The 15,748-nt window shown below is 55.1% G+C and overlaps 4 protein-coding genes across 4 annotated transcripts; all 4 read right to left on the bottom strand.

The window, feature by feature from the left end:
* Positions 1 to 426: 426 nt before the first annotated feature.
* Positions 427 to 1,836, bottom strand: LPMP_301770 (queuine tRNA-ribosyltransferase, putative; the record flags this gene model as incomplete). Its single annotated transcript, XM_010702900.1, has 1 exon — positions 427 to 1,836. The coding sequence occupies one exon, from the start codon at positions 1,834 to 1,836 to the stop codon at positions 427 to 429; it is 1,410 nt and encodes a 469-aa protein (XP_010701202.1).
* A 3,330-nt stretch (positions 1,837 to 5,166) lies between these two features.
* Positions 5,167 to 7,296, bottom strand: LPMP_301760 (DNAJ domain protein, putative; the record flags this gene model as incomplete). Its single annotated transcript, XM_010702899.1, has 1 exon — positions 5,167 to 7,296. The coding sequence occupies one exon, from the start codon at positions 7,294 to 7,296 to the stop codon at positions 5,167 to 5,169; it is 2,130 nt and encodes a 709-aa protein (XP_010701201.1).
* Positions 7,297 to 11,074: 3,778 nt separating this feature from the next.
* LPMP_301750 (protein kinase, putative) lies at positions 11,075 to 12,940 on the bottom strand (the record flags this gene model as incomplete). The annotated part of the gene is made up of 1 exon (XM_010702898.1): positions 11,075 to 12,940. The coding sequence occupies one exon, from the start codon at positions 12,938 to 12,940 to the stop codon at positions 11,075 to 11,077; it is 1,866 nt and encodes a 621-aa protein (XP_010701200.1).
* A 1,697-nt stretch (positions 12,941 to 14,637) lies between these two features.
* Positions 14,638 to 15,723, bottom strand: LPMP_301740 (intraflagellar transport complex B protein, putative; the record flags this gene model as incomplete). The annotated part of the gene is made up of 1 exon (XM_010702897.1): positions 14,638 to 15,723. One exon carries the CDS (start codon positions 15,721 to 15,723, stop codon positions 14,638 to 14,640), a length of 1,086 nt encoding a protein of 361 aa, XP_010701199.1.
* Positions 15,724 to 15,748: the final 25 nt, after the last annotated feature.

The following is a 15,748-nucleotide window of genomic DNA, read 5'->3' as shown; positions in this document are numbered from 1 at the left end:
GTTAATCCGGCAAGGAAAACATAATAGCATGCGTACGGGCATGTAGATCTGCGCCATCACACACGCACGCACAAGGCCCCTCCCTCTCCACGGATACTCACGTGGCAGTGCTTGTCGAGTTCAACCAAACAACGGAAAAGGAGAACAACAGCGCGTAAAAGAGCGCCTTGAAAACGGCCGACGTGCAGCGAGACAAAGTGCAACGGTGCTGCAGCACTTTCCCTTCTTTGATAGTTGGCAAAGCGGCCCTCTCACTCGCGCATCCGCATGATCTCCGCCGACACACGCGGACGGAATGTGTCGCCCTCACTGTGTACTACGAGAGTAGAACAAGACTCGCTGTTGGAACCATCAGCCCAGGTAATGTTAGCCCTCCCACCATCCTCTCTAGGCTGTGCCTATGCATGCTCCTCACCAAGCGCACAACTACAAGAGAGTTATCTCAACAGAGGCCAGAGCCTCCACAGCCCATTGGGGGTAGTCTTTCCCAGGATAGTAGGCAAGGAAGAAGTCTTGTACGAATGTCGTGAAGCGCCCCTCCTCGATGGCGCTTCGAGAGCCGCGCGTAAGGTTAATGAGGTAGGCGATGTTGTGATACGATAGCAACGTCGCCGCTATCCCCTCCCTTGCCGCGATCATGTTCAGGTAGGAGCGTGTGTAGGTACGGCACGTCATGCAGCTGCAGTTTGGGTCAAGAGGACCGAAATCGGCTGCGTACTCCTTCTTAGAAATCTGTAGCTTGCCACGGGAAGTCAGTGCAGAGCCAAAGCGGGCTGTGCGGCAGGCATAGACGCAGTCGAACATGTCCACGCCGAGCGCGATGCAGACGAGAATGTCCTCTGGATAGCCGACGCCCATGCAATACCGCGGCTTGTTCGCTGGCAGTCCCTCCTTCGTGCACAAGCGCACCATCCGCCAAAAGTCATCCTTCGCCTCCCCGCCGCTGAGCCCACCAATGGCGTAGCCCATGCACTCTGTTCGCTGGATGATCTCCTTCAGGCAGTAACGGCGGAGCTCCGCGTTCAAGGCGCCCTGCACAATGCCAAAGATGCATTGCTTCTCCCGATTCTGGTTGGCTGCGAGACAGCGGTCTAGCCATCGAATCGAGCGCTTTGCCGCCTCCTCTACGCGCAGTCCGACCGTTAGCGAGTGCACCACATCGTCCAGCTGCATCATAATGTCGCCACCGATGGCGTTCTGAATGCGGATGGAGTCCTCAGGTCGGAGCAACAGGGAATACGTGTTCTCCACCTCTGCCTCGCAGTCGTATGCCTTTGCTGCTTCTGTCGGTGCTGTCAGTGTAGATGTTGCCGCAGCCGTACCGCTGGTAGAGCTCGAGGCTTCCATCTCAGCTACAGGCATTATAGTCCCTGCCGTACCAGCGCCATGCGTCGACTGAAACCGCACGCCTTCCTCTGTGATCTGCGCAAGCTTCAGCAGCGACACCATCTGAAAACCACCGCTGTCCGTCAGTATGTTTTTCTTCCAGCTCTCCATAAAGTGGATGCCATCCATGTTGTCCCGGATGCCATCTGCGGAGGTGTACGTGCTGGTGGCAGCCTCCCGCGCGTTCTTGCGCGAGGTGAGGGCACGCAGCACCTCCTCCCCAGGACGCAATCCCAGATGATAAGTGTTACCCAATATAATTTCAACGTCGAGCTCCTCAAGTTGTTCCACTGTGACACCCTTTAGTGCGCCTTGCGTCGCCACAGGCATGAATATCGGCGTGCGCAAAGGACCGTGTGGTAGGTGGAAGATGCCGCTACGAGCTGCGACAGGCTCCTTGCCAGCCGGGCCCCTGTTCTCCTCGAACGTGAAAATCGAAGGCAGTGGCATTGCTTCGTCGTAAGGGTACGGGTGCCTGCATACCTTGCGCGTAGGATGAGTGTGGATGGGGATGTGGTGTCTGTTGTGCTGGCCTGGCGCACTTGCATGGCAGGCACACAACTGGATTGGCGTGCCATTCGTAGAAGCACCAGCAAAAATGATCGAATGGCGAGAGAGAAGCGGGAGAGTTAAAAGGGGAAACTATATATGTATATAGAGAGAGAATATGCACACAGAGACGCTTGCAGAAAGCCACGTGAAGCTTTTCTTTCTCTGTTGCCGCCATGCAAAGGTTTTCCACGGAGCAGAAGCAAAGGATGTGGTCCACAAGATTTCTGCGCCTGAGTTCCTCCCCCATTTATGTGCCCCATGTACAGCACACCGTTCACATAGTGATCGTGGTGAAGGGAGGAAGGTGAGTGTGTGCCCTCCACCCCCTCCGCCGATCACTGACACAGAGCCGATGCACGCGCGCGCTTTGTGATCCTGCTGCCCTGCCGTGTCCGCATTGGCTGGTGTACAACGCGCCGCCAGTGAAACACCAGCCAATGCGGCGAGCTCATACTGCATTGTTATCGACGATTTTGTTTCTGGACCAGAGGGAGGGAGGGAGGGAGGGAGGGGGGCTGTGACAGCACAGAAGCGTAGAAGAAACAGAAAGCAAATAAGAGAGGAGATAGTCGGGCTCTTCTCCTCAATCACCTCTCCCCTCCCTTCCCCCACCCACCAGCTCGCGCCACGTGAAGTGTGTGCGTTTCCTCTTTTAAAAACATACAGTTTTGTGCGTGTTGGTGTAAGTGGTCGTGTGAGCCTCTTTCGCTCCTCTATTTCACTTTGTGTTATTTGGCTGAAGGAGGCTCCTCTCTTTTTACCTTCAGTTTGATCGCCACCTCTGCATCATATTCCCCGTCGCTCAGATCCGCTCGCCGTCCACTCGCTTTTTCTTGGCTTGCTCCTCTGTCGATGCTCGACTGCCAGGGCAGCCATTGCCGCTCGCGTGCATCCGAGTGGACTATGGGCAGCTGAATGCGGGACGAGTTGCTCACCCTTATGGGCTTAAACCCAAGGAAAAGGGGGAAAAAGCGGTCGACCTCCCCTCCCGTGGCTCCTATGCACACGGCTAATGGGACAGCACCAAGGCACCAGAATGTAACCCGCCATGCTGGCTTTCCGCTCTCGTATTGGTGTTCATATCTTTCTTTTTATTATTCATGTCCGCGCCCGCGCTTACACGCGAACAAGAGATAACAGAGAAGGCTCTCACACACAAGCAAATATATGTCGGTGAGGGGAGAGGGAGAAAGAGAGAGAGAGAGAGACAAGAAACACGGAAAAGGCAGGAAGATATTGCTGCCTCATTAAAATCGTGAGGAGGACAAAAGAGGGGGGGGAAGTGAAGTGTGAGACGACGCGGAGGTTCGTGAACAGATGGTTCGTGCGGCACGCTGCCCCCTACATCCTCTTCTGCTTGTCAACTTTAGTAGTGGCGTGTCTCCCCAGACTCGCCTCGGTGATGCCCTTTCCTGTGTGCTTGATTAGCCATCGCTAACCAGGCACTTGCGATCTCCTCCATGAATGGCCTCTGCGCCTGTCTTTCTAAGCGTGCAAGCAGATGTCGCAACCAAAGCCACTAAACATCGGCTGAAAGACAAGTACGAGAGTGTACGAGAGCAAACGGGGCCGCCAAAGGTCGGAAAACAAAAAAAGCGGGAGAGAGATCGGGTGTCACTTTAGGCCAGGCGCACAACATCACAGGAGAGCTCGAAGACGAGAGACAAGGGTGGAGAAAGGCCGGGGGGCGGGGGGGGGGGGGGAAAGAACAACGAGCTTGAAAGAGAGAGAGAGGGAGGAAGGGAGGCGTGGAGGCCGGAGATGCAGGAGAAAGAGGGAAACAAAAGACGTGTCCGTGATCACTGAAGGAATGAAAGAAAGTCGGCGAGAACAAAAAGAGGGCAGCAGTAGAAAACGATGGACAGACGCATTTCGGATAGGCCGCGAGGGGGTGGAGGAAGAGAGAGACGGACACACACACACACACACACACACACACACACATGTTGCTCACTCCAACACGCGGGGAAGAAGGCCGAGGCGAAACAAAGACAGCAATGCTAGTGAGAGGGGAAATTGGGGAGTGGGGACACACACACACAAGGGGAGAGGCTGAAGAAGACTCTGAGAGACTGAACAGACGAGAAAACTAGCACTGCCAGACGTGTGCACGCAGCCTTCACAGCTCACACGTCCTACGTGTAGGGTACGCGAATGAGGCGGCAAACCAGAAGAAAACCGCCAACCTACAGCGGGATATGGGAAAAAAAAAGGTGCTGTGGAGGAAACAAACAGCTTGGGAAAATGAGCACCAAAGCGAAAACCAACAAACGTGAAAAACATCCAGCCCCCCCCCCCGCCTCCTCCTACGCGAAAACCTAGCGGAGTGGGGCACACATGTGCTCGTCAAATCCGCGTCCACAAAATAAAAGGAGACAACAGCAATACTTAAATGAAGGGAGAGAGAGAGAGAGAGAAAGAGAAAGACGCGCGGCGCAGAGGCAAAACGGCCGGCAAACGGTAAAGCAGTACTGCCGTGGCACCAGTCACCGAATACTCCGTACACTTAAACAAACGCTCCAACCAGAGGAGAGAGCCGTGGGGAAGTGCACGCGTGCCTCACAAAACAGGCGCACAGAGCCACTTAGGCACAGCGACAAGGCAAAAAGAAATGAAAAAAAAAAGAAAAAGGGCGACAATGCAGACCTTCGTGCGAGACGATGACCCATCCACGACAACGACAACTCTAATAAAGTCAAAAAGCGAGAAAGAGGGGACGGAATAGAGGGGGAACTGCGTGACACCGTCATCGCACGGTGCCTGCACGTATGGCGTGCAGGCACCCATACCTCTGGAAGCGTATGTAGTGGGAAGAAGAGAAGTGTGCGAGGGCCAAAAAAGTTGGGACACCAAAGCAAGCAACTGCGTCTGTATCTACGCGTGACTTCCAGAGGACGACTTGTTAATTACGAAGCCGAACCAAAAGAAACGAAAGGAAGGGAAAAAACACGAGAAAATGCGTAAGCGGCGACACTGCACAAATGGGGAGCAAACAACAACTAAGAGATCAGAACCGGCTTACGAGGATGAAATGCAAAGAGAGAAAAAATGGCATGCAAAACAGAAGAGAAGAACCAAACCGAGGGCGAACAGGTGGTGAGGTGGTCTCTGTGCCCTGATCCCCTCTCGTCGCGAAGAGTCGCCGCTGTCATCCGCACCGCTGACGAAGCGGGAAGAATCGATGCGACGGAACGTGTACCCCGTGTTGCTCGGAGTGCTGCTGCGTCATCAGAAAACACGCTTTGTCTTTGCAAAATAATCCATGAAGGCGCGCTCCTCCTCGAAAAGTTGCTCAGCGCTCAATTTACTGTATGCACGATTGGCTTCGTGGTGGGAAGAGAAACTCTGCGTGGTTGCATTGAAGGAGTATGTTGGTAACGGGTTTGCACGGCGCGTGTACGCCTCGGTCGCCAGCATCCACCGTGGTTTTAGCCGCCCCTTTGACTTCTTCTTCACAAGGGTCTTGTTGCTGTTCAGCACCGCATCATCGCCTTCCTTAGCTGGCTCGGGATTTTCCTGAACAGTAGGCTCTAAGCGCGCCGGCAGCGCCGTAGCGCCGACGCCGCCGCAGTTGTCTCTTTGCCTCGGAGATGGCGGGCACACTTTGCAGTCCTCGCTGAGCTTTTCAGCGGGTGCATCGGTGAGAGAAACTCTATGCGGGCTGACATGAGTCGAGGCGACCGCCGCTATTGAGCCAACTCCGGGGGAACACTCTTCCCTAGCGCTCGCGGGCGGAGGGGTGGATGCAGCACTGAAGCCACTCCTTGGAAGACCTTCCTTTGCTTGAGCCACCGGCTCGGCAGACTTCTTCATGGCGAGCTTCTTCACCGGAACATTGGCGGCACAAGACGGTCGCGAGATGGAAGCAGTGTGTGATTCGCTTGTTCGGGGCGGCGGAGTGACTTCACCTGGTGACTCCATCGATGATGTTGAACAGAGTGGCGGCGGAGACGGGGGCGCAACTGCTTGCGTTTCTATAGCCCCTGTACCAGTAGAGACGCCAGTGACAGCGGCCGCATCTCGTTCGAGGCGACGCAGAGTCGATTGGAGCGGCAACGCCGCTGTTGAGCCTCCACGGCATGTGTCACCGTCGGGTAAGCCATCGGAGCCTTGCGTAGACCGCAGCGACAGCGACCCACAAGACCAGCTGTGGCCGCTACCACGGATGCAGTGTGTGGCAACGCCTCCACCCCTAGCAACGCGATGTCTGTCTTCTTCCTTGCTGCCGCCGCCGCTTTCCCGCAGCATTTCATCGTCGCTGTAGTAATCGCTATGCAGCGGGTCAACCCACAATGAGCTGGCCAGCACCGACTCCGCCACCGCGGGCAATTGCGAGCTTCCCACGTCAGATGAGCACAGTGTCGCATCCGGAGAGGTGTAGCCCATCAAACGCACGAGCTCTACCGGCACAGGTGTGCCTTTCAGCACACACTGCAGCATCGTCTCTGCAGCCATGTGCAGCGTGGTAAACTTCTCCCACAAATCCTGTTGGAGATACCTGCGCTTCTCCGTCTCCTCCTGACCAATCATCTCCAACCGCTTCTTGAAATTGCGGCTTCGTTCTCTCTTTAGCAGCGCTTCCTTGATGCGATGCGCCTCGGACCTGTTAGCAGCGCTTCCACTGGCAGCGTTCTTCGTACCCGCCGAGCCCCCAGAAACGCCAGCGTTGCCGCTCGCGCCCTGCATCCCTCCAGAAGAGTGGGTGGGGAGACTAGTGCTCGGTGATTTCAAAGATGAGCGCCGCAGTGGAACCTTGCGCAGCCCCAAGTTGCTACGATACAAGACGCAAACGCTCGAGAGGGCAAAGCTGCTGCCGGCCTTGAACAGCCTCGAAGCATACCCTCGTCCGCTGATGGTCCAATACAAGAAGTCGTCGCCGGCGAGTCCGATGAGGCTACCGCATTCGCCGTTAAACCGAATACCGTCACCATAGTGAAAGCTGCACTTCAGCTTGCTGGGGGCCGCCTCAAATTCATAGAAAGCGCCATCGGCGAGCAGTGCGTAAACGGGCTGTAATACCGACTCCAGCTGAGGCGGTCGCTTAAAGTTCCGCACGGCGACTTTCCCACTCAGCAGAGCATCGTATTTGGTCCGCGTCTCCGTTGCGCTGAGCACCTCATAAGCGCGCTGGATCTCTTGAAACTTCACCTGCACGCCGCTGGGGCGGTCCGGGTGGTACACAAGGGCAAGCTTACGGTACGCCGCCGTGATCTCCTCCACCGTGGCGGTATGAGAGACATTGAGCACGGCGTAGAGGGTGTCGCTGCGAGCACTTCGCTGCGACGGCTCTGCATCACCCCTTAGCCCAGAGGCCACTCCGGGGGCCTCCGCATCCATTGACTTCCATGAAGAAGGCATGAGCGCTGTTGGAGCCTTGAGTGCGCAAGTCCTCGTGACCGTTTTCTCAGTAAGAGGTAGGTACGCTTGCTGCGTCCGTGTTGATGTGCAGAGGGGGGGTGACTGTCAAACGGCGCTAGTGCAGGTGAGGGGAGAAGCGACTGCAGTACGTGCGGCACGGGCACAATACAAAGACGTCAGCTACAGGGAGGGCTTCCCTTTAAGGGCACACCAATAACAAAGAGAGAGAGGGGGGCGCGTGAGACAACGCGGAGCGCTCTTTCTCTTCTCGTTCGTCGCTTTGTTGTTGTGCTGTTGTGGTTGTGTTTTGTCAGGAAGGCAAAGAGGGGGGGAGGGGGGGGTGCAGAAAGTAAAGCACAAGGCAGCAACTATCAACTGAGAAGCCCAGCGGCGAACAGAAGAGAAAAAAAGGTGCCAGCGCACACGCGCAATGAAGAAAGCGGCACGTGTGAGAAACAGGAAGGCAAAGAGAGTACGATAACGACAACAAATCCCCCAACCACAACAATAAATAATAGAAAAGCGTTAGTGTGAGGACTCACTGGAAGCGACAAGCCAACAGCAAAGGGATTGTCAGAGCAAATTTTAATACCAAACAAGCGAGAAAAGGCGGGAAGAAAGAAGAAAAAACGGTTCTGCTGAAGGGGGGGGGGCAAAGAAAACCTTAAAAAGAGGACTATAAAGAACAGATGGATTACGAGCGGGTGCGTAGTCTATGCTGAGGACGCCATTTAACTGAGCAGAGAGAGAAAAAAAGAGAAGAAAAGATGCACAGCCACACATACACACACACACACGCACGAAGGAAACAGCTGCAGTAAAGAGGGAGCAGCGCTCCGGTCGTGAAGGGCGTCAGTACAGGTTCGACGGCAGTGGTTGGCGTGTGCCCGATTTTTGAACTACTTGACTCCTCCCTTTGTGGCTAAAAACTGCTGCGAAGTAGGCCGTGCGTTGCGTTTCCGAACGCACGGGTGCCACCGCTGCTACAGTCGCTGATGACGTCAATCTTTTTCTACTGGTTTCGTGCTGTCCCCCCTTTCACAGCAGGCATGCCAGGAGGGGCTCACCCTTTCAGGGCTGAAGAACGCGTGAGCAGGGAGGGGGACCAGAAATGCAGTTACTTCACCGGAGCGAGCGTTCCAATGTGAGGATACTCAACTGAAAGCAGGGGCGAACGAAAAGAGGGAAAACAAAAAAGAGAAAAGAGAGACAATTTGATGTGGGGAGAGAATAAAAAAAGGGGGGTGAAGAATTCGTCGTGCTGTGGCAAGTGAAGTGCGGCTATTCGGTGCCCTTCACCCGCTGTCCTTCTCCACTTTTCTGCTCTCTCGTGTAGGCAGTACTGGTAGACCGTGTCTGCGATTGCACGTACTGCTTACGTCTGCTCTGGGGGCTGCCTTCGAGGTACAAGGCGGAGGAGGCAAAGAGTGAGGGAATTACGATGGAAGAGAGGTAGAAACGATCAGGTACCGCTGCACACACGTTTTAGTCGCCGTGAGGATGGCGATACACCACCGTAAGGCATTCAAAAAGAGAGTAAGTGAACCAAAAGAGGATGCGGCAGATAACGCTGTGGGGAGAGGGAGGACAAGCGATGAACCCAACGCAGAAGCAAATGAAAAATATGAAAAAGTGCTCACGTGTAGAACCTCCACTATGGGTGGGGGAGGGGAGGGGGGGGGCGCAAGACAACAAAGAGAAGGCGATCGAAGCAAGAAGAAAGGAAGGGAGGGAGGGAGGGAGGGAGGGAGGGAGGGAGGGAGAGGGAGAGGGAGAGGGAGAGAGAGAGGGAGGGAGAACCACCTAAGTCATAAGACCATCGAAGCACAGAATAGCACACCCAGAGAAGACCCTAATCAAGCGCAGCATATATGGTGCTAAGCAATACAACGACAAACACAAGAGCAAGAGAGAAGAGACGAGGAGAGGAGAAATTAGCTGAGCTGCGTACTAAACATGAAGAGAAAAAAAAAAGAATGCTCCCAAAGGCGGAACAACAGCAGCAAAAATGCTGAAAGAAGAGGAAACGAAACAGTATTGCTTCTCTTTACCTGTTTGCAAGTTTGGTCGTGAGTGTATGTATGGACGCTCCCGCCTACCTGGGAATTCCTCGGGTAAAGAAGACAGAGTTAGTGATTAGGGACAGTAAAAGTGTTTGGTTAGCGGGGTAGTAGGAGCGAGAGATGGAAATGATCTACTTGAGCGACCTCGACCACGAAGGCTCTTAAAATGACAAAGAAAAGGTTTTAAGCTCTGCCGGCAGCAAAGAGTGCAATCAAAGGAACATGTACAAGTAAGAGTGCGCAATCAACATGAATTTGAGGGGTCCTGTATGGCGCTGTAGTCCCTCACCACCAAAACCAATTTATCAGTGCGTACGTGAACACGTTTTATTTCCCTTTTTTTCGGGGGATGAGCAGGAGAGGCGTATTGGTGCTTTGCCTTGCAACCTCAGAGAATTGCCTGTGGCTTCTCGAAATCTGTGTGGGTGCGTAAGCTTTGTAGGTATCGGTATGATTGCGTCTTGCTCTACCTCTTTGCATAAGTGGGTGGGTGGGTGATTAGGCTTTCCTTTTCTTTGGGGCGCGTCCCTTCTTGCCTTCTTTAGCTGCTTGTGTAGCAGTCTGTTTTACCTTTCAGCGTTACCTTCCGCTCTACCTAAAGGCCAAAGAAAGGGGGAGAGAGAAAGGAGAAAGGCGAGGAGCACTGACGCCTACGCGGCGGTCAAAAAAGCGAGTGCGACACGCACACGCACACGCACAGACAAATAGAACTACAGAGAGAGCCTCGTGTAAATGCGCGCACAGGTCAATTTTTTTTCTTCGGGGGGTGGGGTGGGGTGGTGGGGTGCCTTTCTTTTAGCACTGTTTTCGCCACCTCAACGCCTGCGATCGTGGAGTTCACTCAACACAGTGTTTGCGTCTGCAGGAAGCCTGTAATTACCGGTGTATTGTGCTCTACCACGACGGAGGCGGCAATGCAGAAGCGAAGAAATATGAACTTTTTCTCGGATAACTTTCTTTTCGGCGTATGTGCCTGTGTGGTACTGAAGGAAGCTCGATGGTTGCGGTGCCACAGGGGGGGGGGGGAAGGCGGGAAAATGGGAAAGTATGGGGGAAAGAAAAGACGAGGAGCGTACTTTCTCTTGGGTACAGTCTCTTTTGTGGAATAGCAACGATGGTGTCGTGTACGATCTGCACGCAAAGCCCAAAAGTGCGCGAGTTCGTGAAGACGTCAACAAGGGGGAAACAAAGTAGGAAGACGCAAAGAGCTACAGAGAGGAAAGAGGGGTAGCAAGAAGCGTTATTTCATGCATAGCTGGATGAGATCTGTCCGTCTGCGCAAAAGCTGCACCTGATAACCAGACCAAAGGGGCAGAGAGACCAGCAAAGGCACACAAACCTCAGAACCACGCCCCCCCCCCATCGTATCACCAGCCTCAAGACAGACGAGCAACCCATCTGTTCCACTTGATGAGCTCAGTCGCTTGGCCTCAAGCCAGAGCAAGATGGTGACACGGTCGCATGAGATGAGAAGATGCGCACTCCGCGTACCAGCTACTCACTCGCAGAGTGGGGAAGGGGGAGAGAAAAGGCGTGCTCACGCCTTTTCTCTGTGTGTAGGTTTGTGCGTCGGTTTATGCGCAGGGTGCGGCGTACGGGGAGGGGGTAGGAGGTAACGTAACCGTGTCACTCTGCGCCTCTGCCTGTTTTTTTGAACTCGACTAGAGCGTTGTAAGAAAAACGAAAACAAAATGGAAACAAAATGGGGTGTGGGCTTAGTATGACGTACACCCGCCTAAGCTAACGCGGAGTGGGATGACATCGTCCTCCTCATCCTCCTCGTCCGAGTTATCAGCGAGCCTCATAAACATGGGCCACCGCTCACCTCCCATGCCGTGTATGGGCCCCGCCGTCTGCTCACGCAGCACTGTCGTCACCCTCTCCTGCCACAATGCTCGCCCTTGCTCGTCGTCGTCGTGTGTAGCCGCCGCAGAACGACCTTCAAAGTTCAGGAAAGGATGCTGTAGTGCGTCGCGGGCGGAGATGCGGGACTCGGGTTGCTGGTGCAGCATCCGAGACAGCAGGTCCAGCCCGTCAGCAGGTACGACACCGGCGTGGAACTTGTACGGGAAACTTGCCTGAGGAACTGAGACTTGCGCAGCGAATTCCCCGCCCACTGGCGGGACGGGCACCGAAGGAGCAGCGAGCCACGACGGCGGCGCACAGTGCGCCGGCACTCCCAGAAGCTTCTGAATTGCCCCTAGCAGGTCTAACTCGCTCTCCGAGTGGAACAAGGCCTTCTGCAGCAGCAGCTGAGCAAAGATCACACCTAACGCCCACACATCTGCCGCGGTGCGGCACGCCGGGTCTCCGAGGAGCACTTCGGGGGGTCGATAGTGAAGTGTCGTGCGCATCGATGGCGGTGTGCAGGGGAGTTGCTCACGCTGGCTCGCAGCTGCTGCGTGAGACTCGGTGAAAGAGGGAGAGTTCTGAGTCTGGATCTTCGCATCCGAGCGCAAAGGAGGAATGAAACGCGCAGACCCAAAGTCACCGAGTCGAAGCCCAGCGTCCTTCGTCACCAGTACATTGCTCAGCTTCAAGTCTCGATGCACCACACCGCACGTCTCGTGTAGGAAACACACGAGACGTAGCAGGCGCCGCAGCAAGTAGCGCACGAGCGGCATTCGAGAGTGTGGCAAAGAGGGCGATGATCCCTGCGGGTATTCTGTCGCCGCAGCAGTGTTAGGCTTTGTAGACGGCGAGACGGAGGACAGGCTCAGACCACCGCCGACACCAGTAGAGGCAGAGGTGCCGAACAGGGAGGTCGCACCGGGCTTCTGCCTGTAGCCAACCATGCCACGCTTTGAGGCGCCACGGGCTCCGTGCGGAAAAATGGCCTGCTCCAGGTTGGTCGCCGCGAGTTCCATCACAAGGCACATCTCCCTGTGCGGGGCTTCCACAACACGGTAGAGGTAGACGACTCGCGCGGAGTCGTCAATGAGATCACAGAGGGCCCGACCTTGATCGTCCTCTGCACGCGGCGCGGCGCTGGAGGCTGAAGTAGTGGAGTAAGACGCACTCGCTGCCGCAAGACACGCAGCTTGCTTGTCGCTTACAAAGCGATGCAGCGTTACCTCACGCAGTACCGTCGCGGAGATGTCGTGTGCACCGAAGTCGCTTGCCTGAATAAAAATGCGCTTTACGGCAACATGCCGACCGCACCGCGCGGGCCGTTGACCGTCACCTGCAACCTGTTCGGCGCACTCATGCTCCCTGCAGACCTCGTGGGAAAGAAGGTTCTTTGCGTTCGCGTCCTCCGCAGGTGTGATGGTGGCTGCGTCGAACGCCGAGTACACGGCCCCCTGAGCACCCCGACGAATCGGTGCTTCTTTCTTCAATTGTGAACCTTTCAACGTCATGAAAGGCACCGGGTCCGAGATGAAGGGTAGCCGGCGCGGCGTTGTACCTACATAGCTGCCCACCTCTCCATCTTCCACCTCGGCATCCTGGGAGACGTCACACCAGTAGTCGTCATAGATCGACCACACCGGCGACACATCGCCGCGGTCACTTGGGGGCATTGCTGTTGCTGCTGCTTCGCCTGGGCCTGTGAAGAAGTGATGCTGCATCATCTGTGACATTTTGCAGCCGTATAAATGTGCCTTTACAGTATGCACGAAGATAAGATGAACTGATGAGAGATGAGTTGACTCTGAAGCTCAGCGAACGCCGAAGTGAGTAGATGCAGACAACACAGTGTGATAAGGTTGGCCCTACAAAGGCGCTGAGGCACGTGGGGGGGGGGGGGACAAGTCGGATGCGGTGCGCCAAAATTAACAAGTACTGTACCTTGTCCTTGGGTAAGCTGCCTCTGCGAAGATGCTTGTGAGTGTGCCTCGATGAACAGCTGCGCCACGAGAGAACAAAGCACCGCTGTTGAGTGTATCAGCGTGTATCAGTAGTGCCTACGCGTTTGCATGTATGTGTGCGTGTATGGGTGCGTGGGTGTGTGCGTGGGTATGTGTGTGTGTATGTGTGTGTGTGTGTCCTGTGATGAACACTATCGCAGCGTACACACCAGTGCCTATGCTCAAAACTTCACGCGTTCTTTTCTCTCGTTCTCTGTCGACGGGTGGACAATAAGGTCAGCGTAGCAATGATAGTACTGCAGACGGCAGAGTTGCGTTTCACCACCGCACCCCAAACACCAGAGAACGCACGAAAAGGGTGAAGAACAAATAAAAACAAAAGGAAACGTGAGGGAGTTAGGGTGTGAAACGAGAGAAGGCAAAGTTGAATAATGTGAGTGTGCGCAGACGCCAGTAGTTGTTCGAGTCGGCACGCAAAAAGGAGGCATCAGTTGGTGCGGGAGAAAAAGAGATAGCACGGACACGTGAACCAACATTACGGCAAAAAATGCACCATCATACAGTCGCAGACACTACAGACGCAGGGATGCCTACTCGTGTCCTCCCCTCCTCCGCTACGCTTGTACTTTCGGCTATGGCATACCTTCTCAGGTGCACTACACACACATACACGCAACACGCTATCCAGTGAGTTCACATGAGGGGGGTTGAGAGGTGCACAGGCTTACCAAGTAACCCGCATCCACCCCTTCCCCCTGCCCCACCCCACCCCCCTCATACGCACACATACATACATAGAAGTGGACGGCAGTGTCTCCCCAGTACATGCTCGTCACAGAGAAGAAGAGCAAGGAGACGAGAAGAGAGAGAACATTGAAGGATGACTGCCATCAGCACCTCATACATACATACACACAGAGAGAGAGAGATGCATGCAACGCTGCGTCTCTCTCTCTCGCTCTCTCTCTCTGTGTGTGTGTGCCCGAGTGGACGTGTACCCGTGTGCCTGCGCTAAGTACGCAGACAGACGTTTGCTCGCGGCGAAAAAGGGGAAGAGAAAAAGAGGGGGAGAGGAGAGATGACAAACACGGCATGCACACCACGACCTTCACCCAATGATGTAAAAGTTCCTCAGGCGCAAATGCGCCAGAGAGAGAAAGAGACGAGCACAAATCACCAGGGCCCACTTGTGCCACTCTACCTAAGCCAAAGTCACGGAATCTCTTTTTTCTGGTGTAGGGAGGAGGAGGGGGGGGTATCGTCGTACATGCTCAAGTCATATGTGCCTGCGCATTCAGCTCAGTGGACGGAGAGCACACTCAAGTTCATCTTGGCTGCCCTCCCCCCCCCCCTCCCTCCCTCCCTCCCTCTTCGCTGCCACCTCCAGCATCTCTAGTCAAAGGAAGAAGGCGCGGACACAAAAACAGTCAAACACTTCTCTTCACTCGGACCCATACTAGGGATCCTCGTCAAACGTGCTGGAAGTGTTGATTGGATCGGAACTCCTCATAGAGGGTGAACATGACGTGCAGCGAGTCAATCAGGGAGCTATAAGTGGGAATGTCCAAGATGGCGCACAGCGTCCGCACATACTGATCGAGGTCGAGGTTGATGTTCGACGGAGGGAAAGCCACGTCAGAGTTCAGAACCTCTTCAAACTGCTGCGGCCATACCTGCATGAGCGTCTCGATGTCGGGCATGGGTCGTTGGTAGTTCACTGTCGGTAGTGCCTTCTTGTAATGCACCTTTTTGATGTCGGAAATCCACCGATCGATCACCTCCGGCCGATTCGCCGCGTTCTCAAGTGAATCCACAATGTCTGCCGCAACACCGTGAGCGTTAGTGGCGTTCAACTCCAGCAACACCACTGCTGGATTCGACTGCGGAATTGCTGGTTCATCGACCATCTCAAGGCCCAGGCCATCTGGAATTCCGTCCGGCCGCGGAACCTTGAGAAAGGGGTCGAGATCACCGATCGCAGGGATGTAGTCCGGCACAAACGGCCGTAGCTTGGCTGGCAACTCCGCTGTAAAGGGCTCATACTTCATGATCTGCTTGAAAAGGTCCTGCATCTCACGGTTGGCGGTGGCGTTGATACGACTGTACTTGGCAGGGTTGTACCCGAGCTGTAGATCGCCGGCCTGCATCAAGGGCGCCGCTTCTGTAAGATCGATGGGCTTCTGACCGGCGTAGCCCTCCGCGCGATACTCGCGTCCCTCATCGAGCTCAGTGTCCTCCTCGTCCTCCTCGCCCTCCTCTTCCCTATCGTCATCATCGTCATCCGGAGGTATCATCTGTCCCGTCCTCATTGTCATCGGCGTCGCTACCTGACTACCCGATGGCGACACTGGAATGGCCTCATCGTGCGGTGCATTCTCGATTGGCTTCCCCATGCCGCCGCTACGACCCTCGGTCACCTCCTCCGCATACGACGGCCGAAGCGCCGCGCGTGGAGTCCCCACGTTCTCGGCGTTGCGCACCTCAATCCGCTCATCATTGGGGTTGTTTGTCATGAGCTGGCCACCAAGCACAGCGGACGGAGTGGCGCTATCCATTATTAAGGCAGCCAAACCCTGCGAT

Source organism: Leishmania panamensis (assembly GCF_000755165.1).
Source record: "Leishmania panamensis strain MHOM/PA/94/PSC-1 chromosome 30 sequence".
In the NCBI taxonomy this organism is placed as follows: Eukaryota; Euglenozoa; class Kinetoplastea; order Trypanosomatida; family Trypanosomatidae; genus Leishmania; species Leishmania panamensis.
This window is presented reverse-complemented; position numbering and strand designations above follow the sequence as displayed.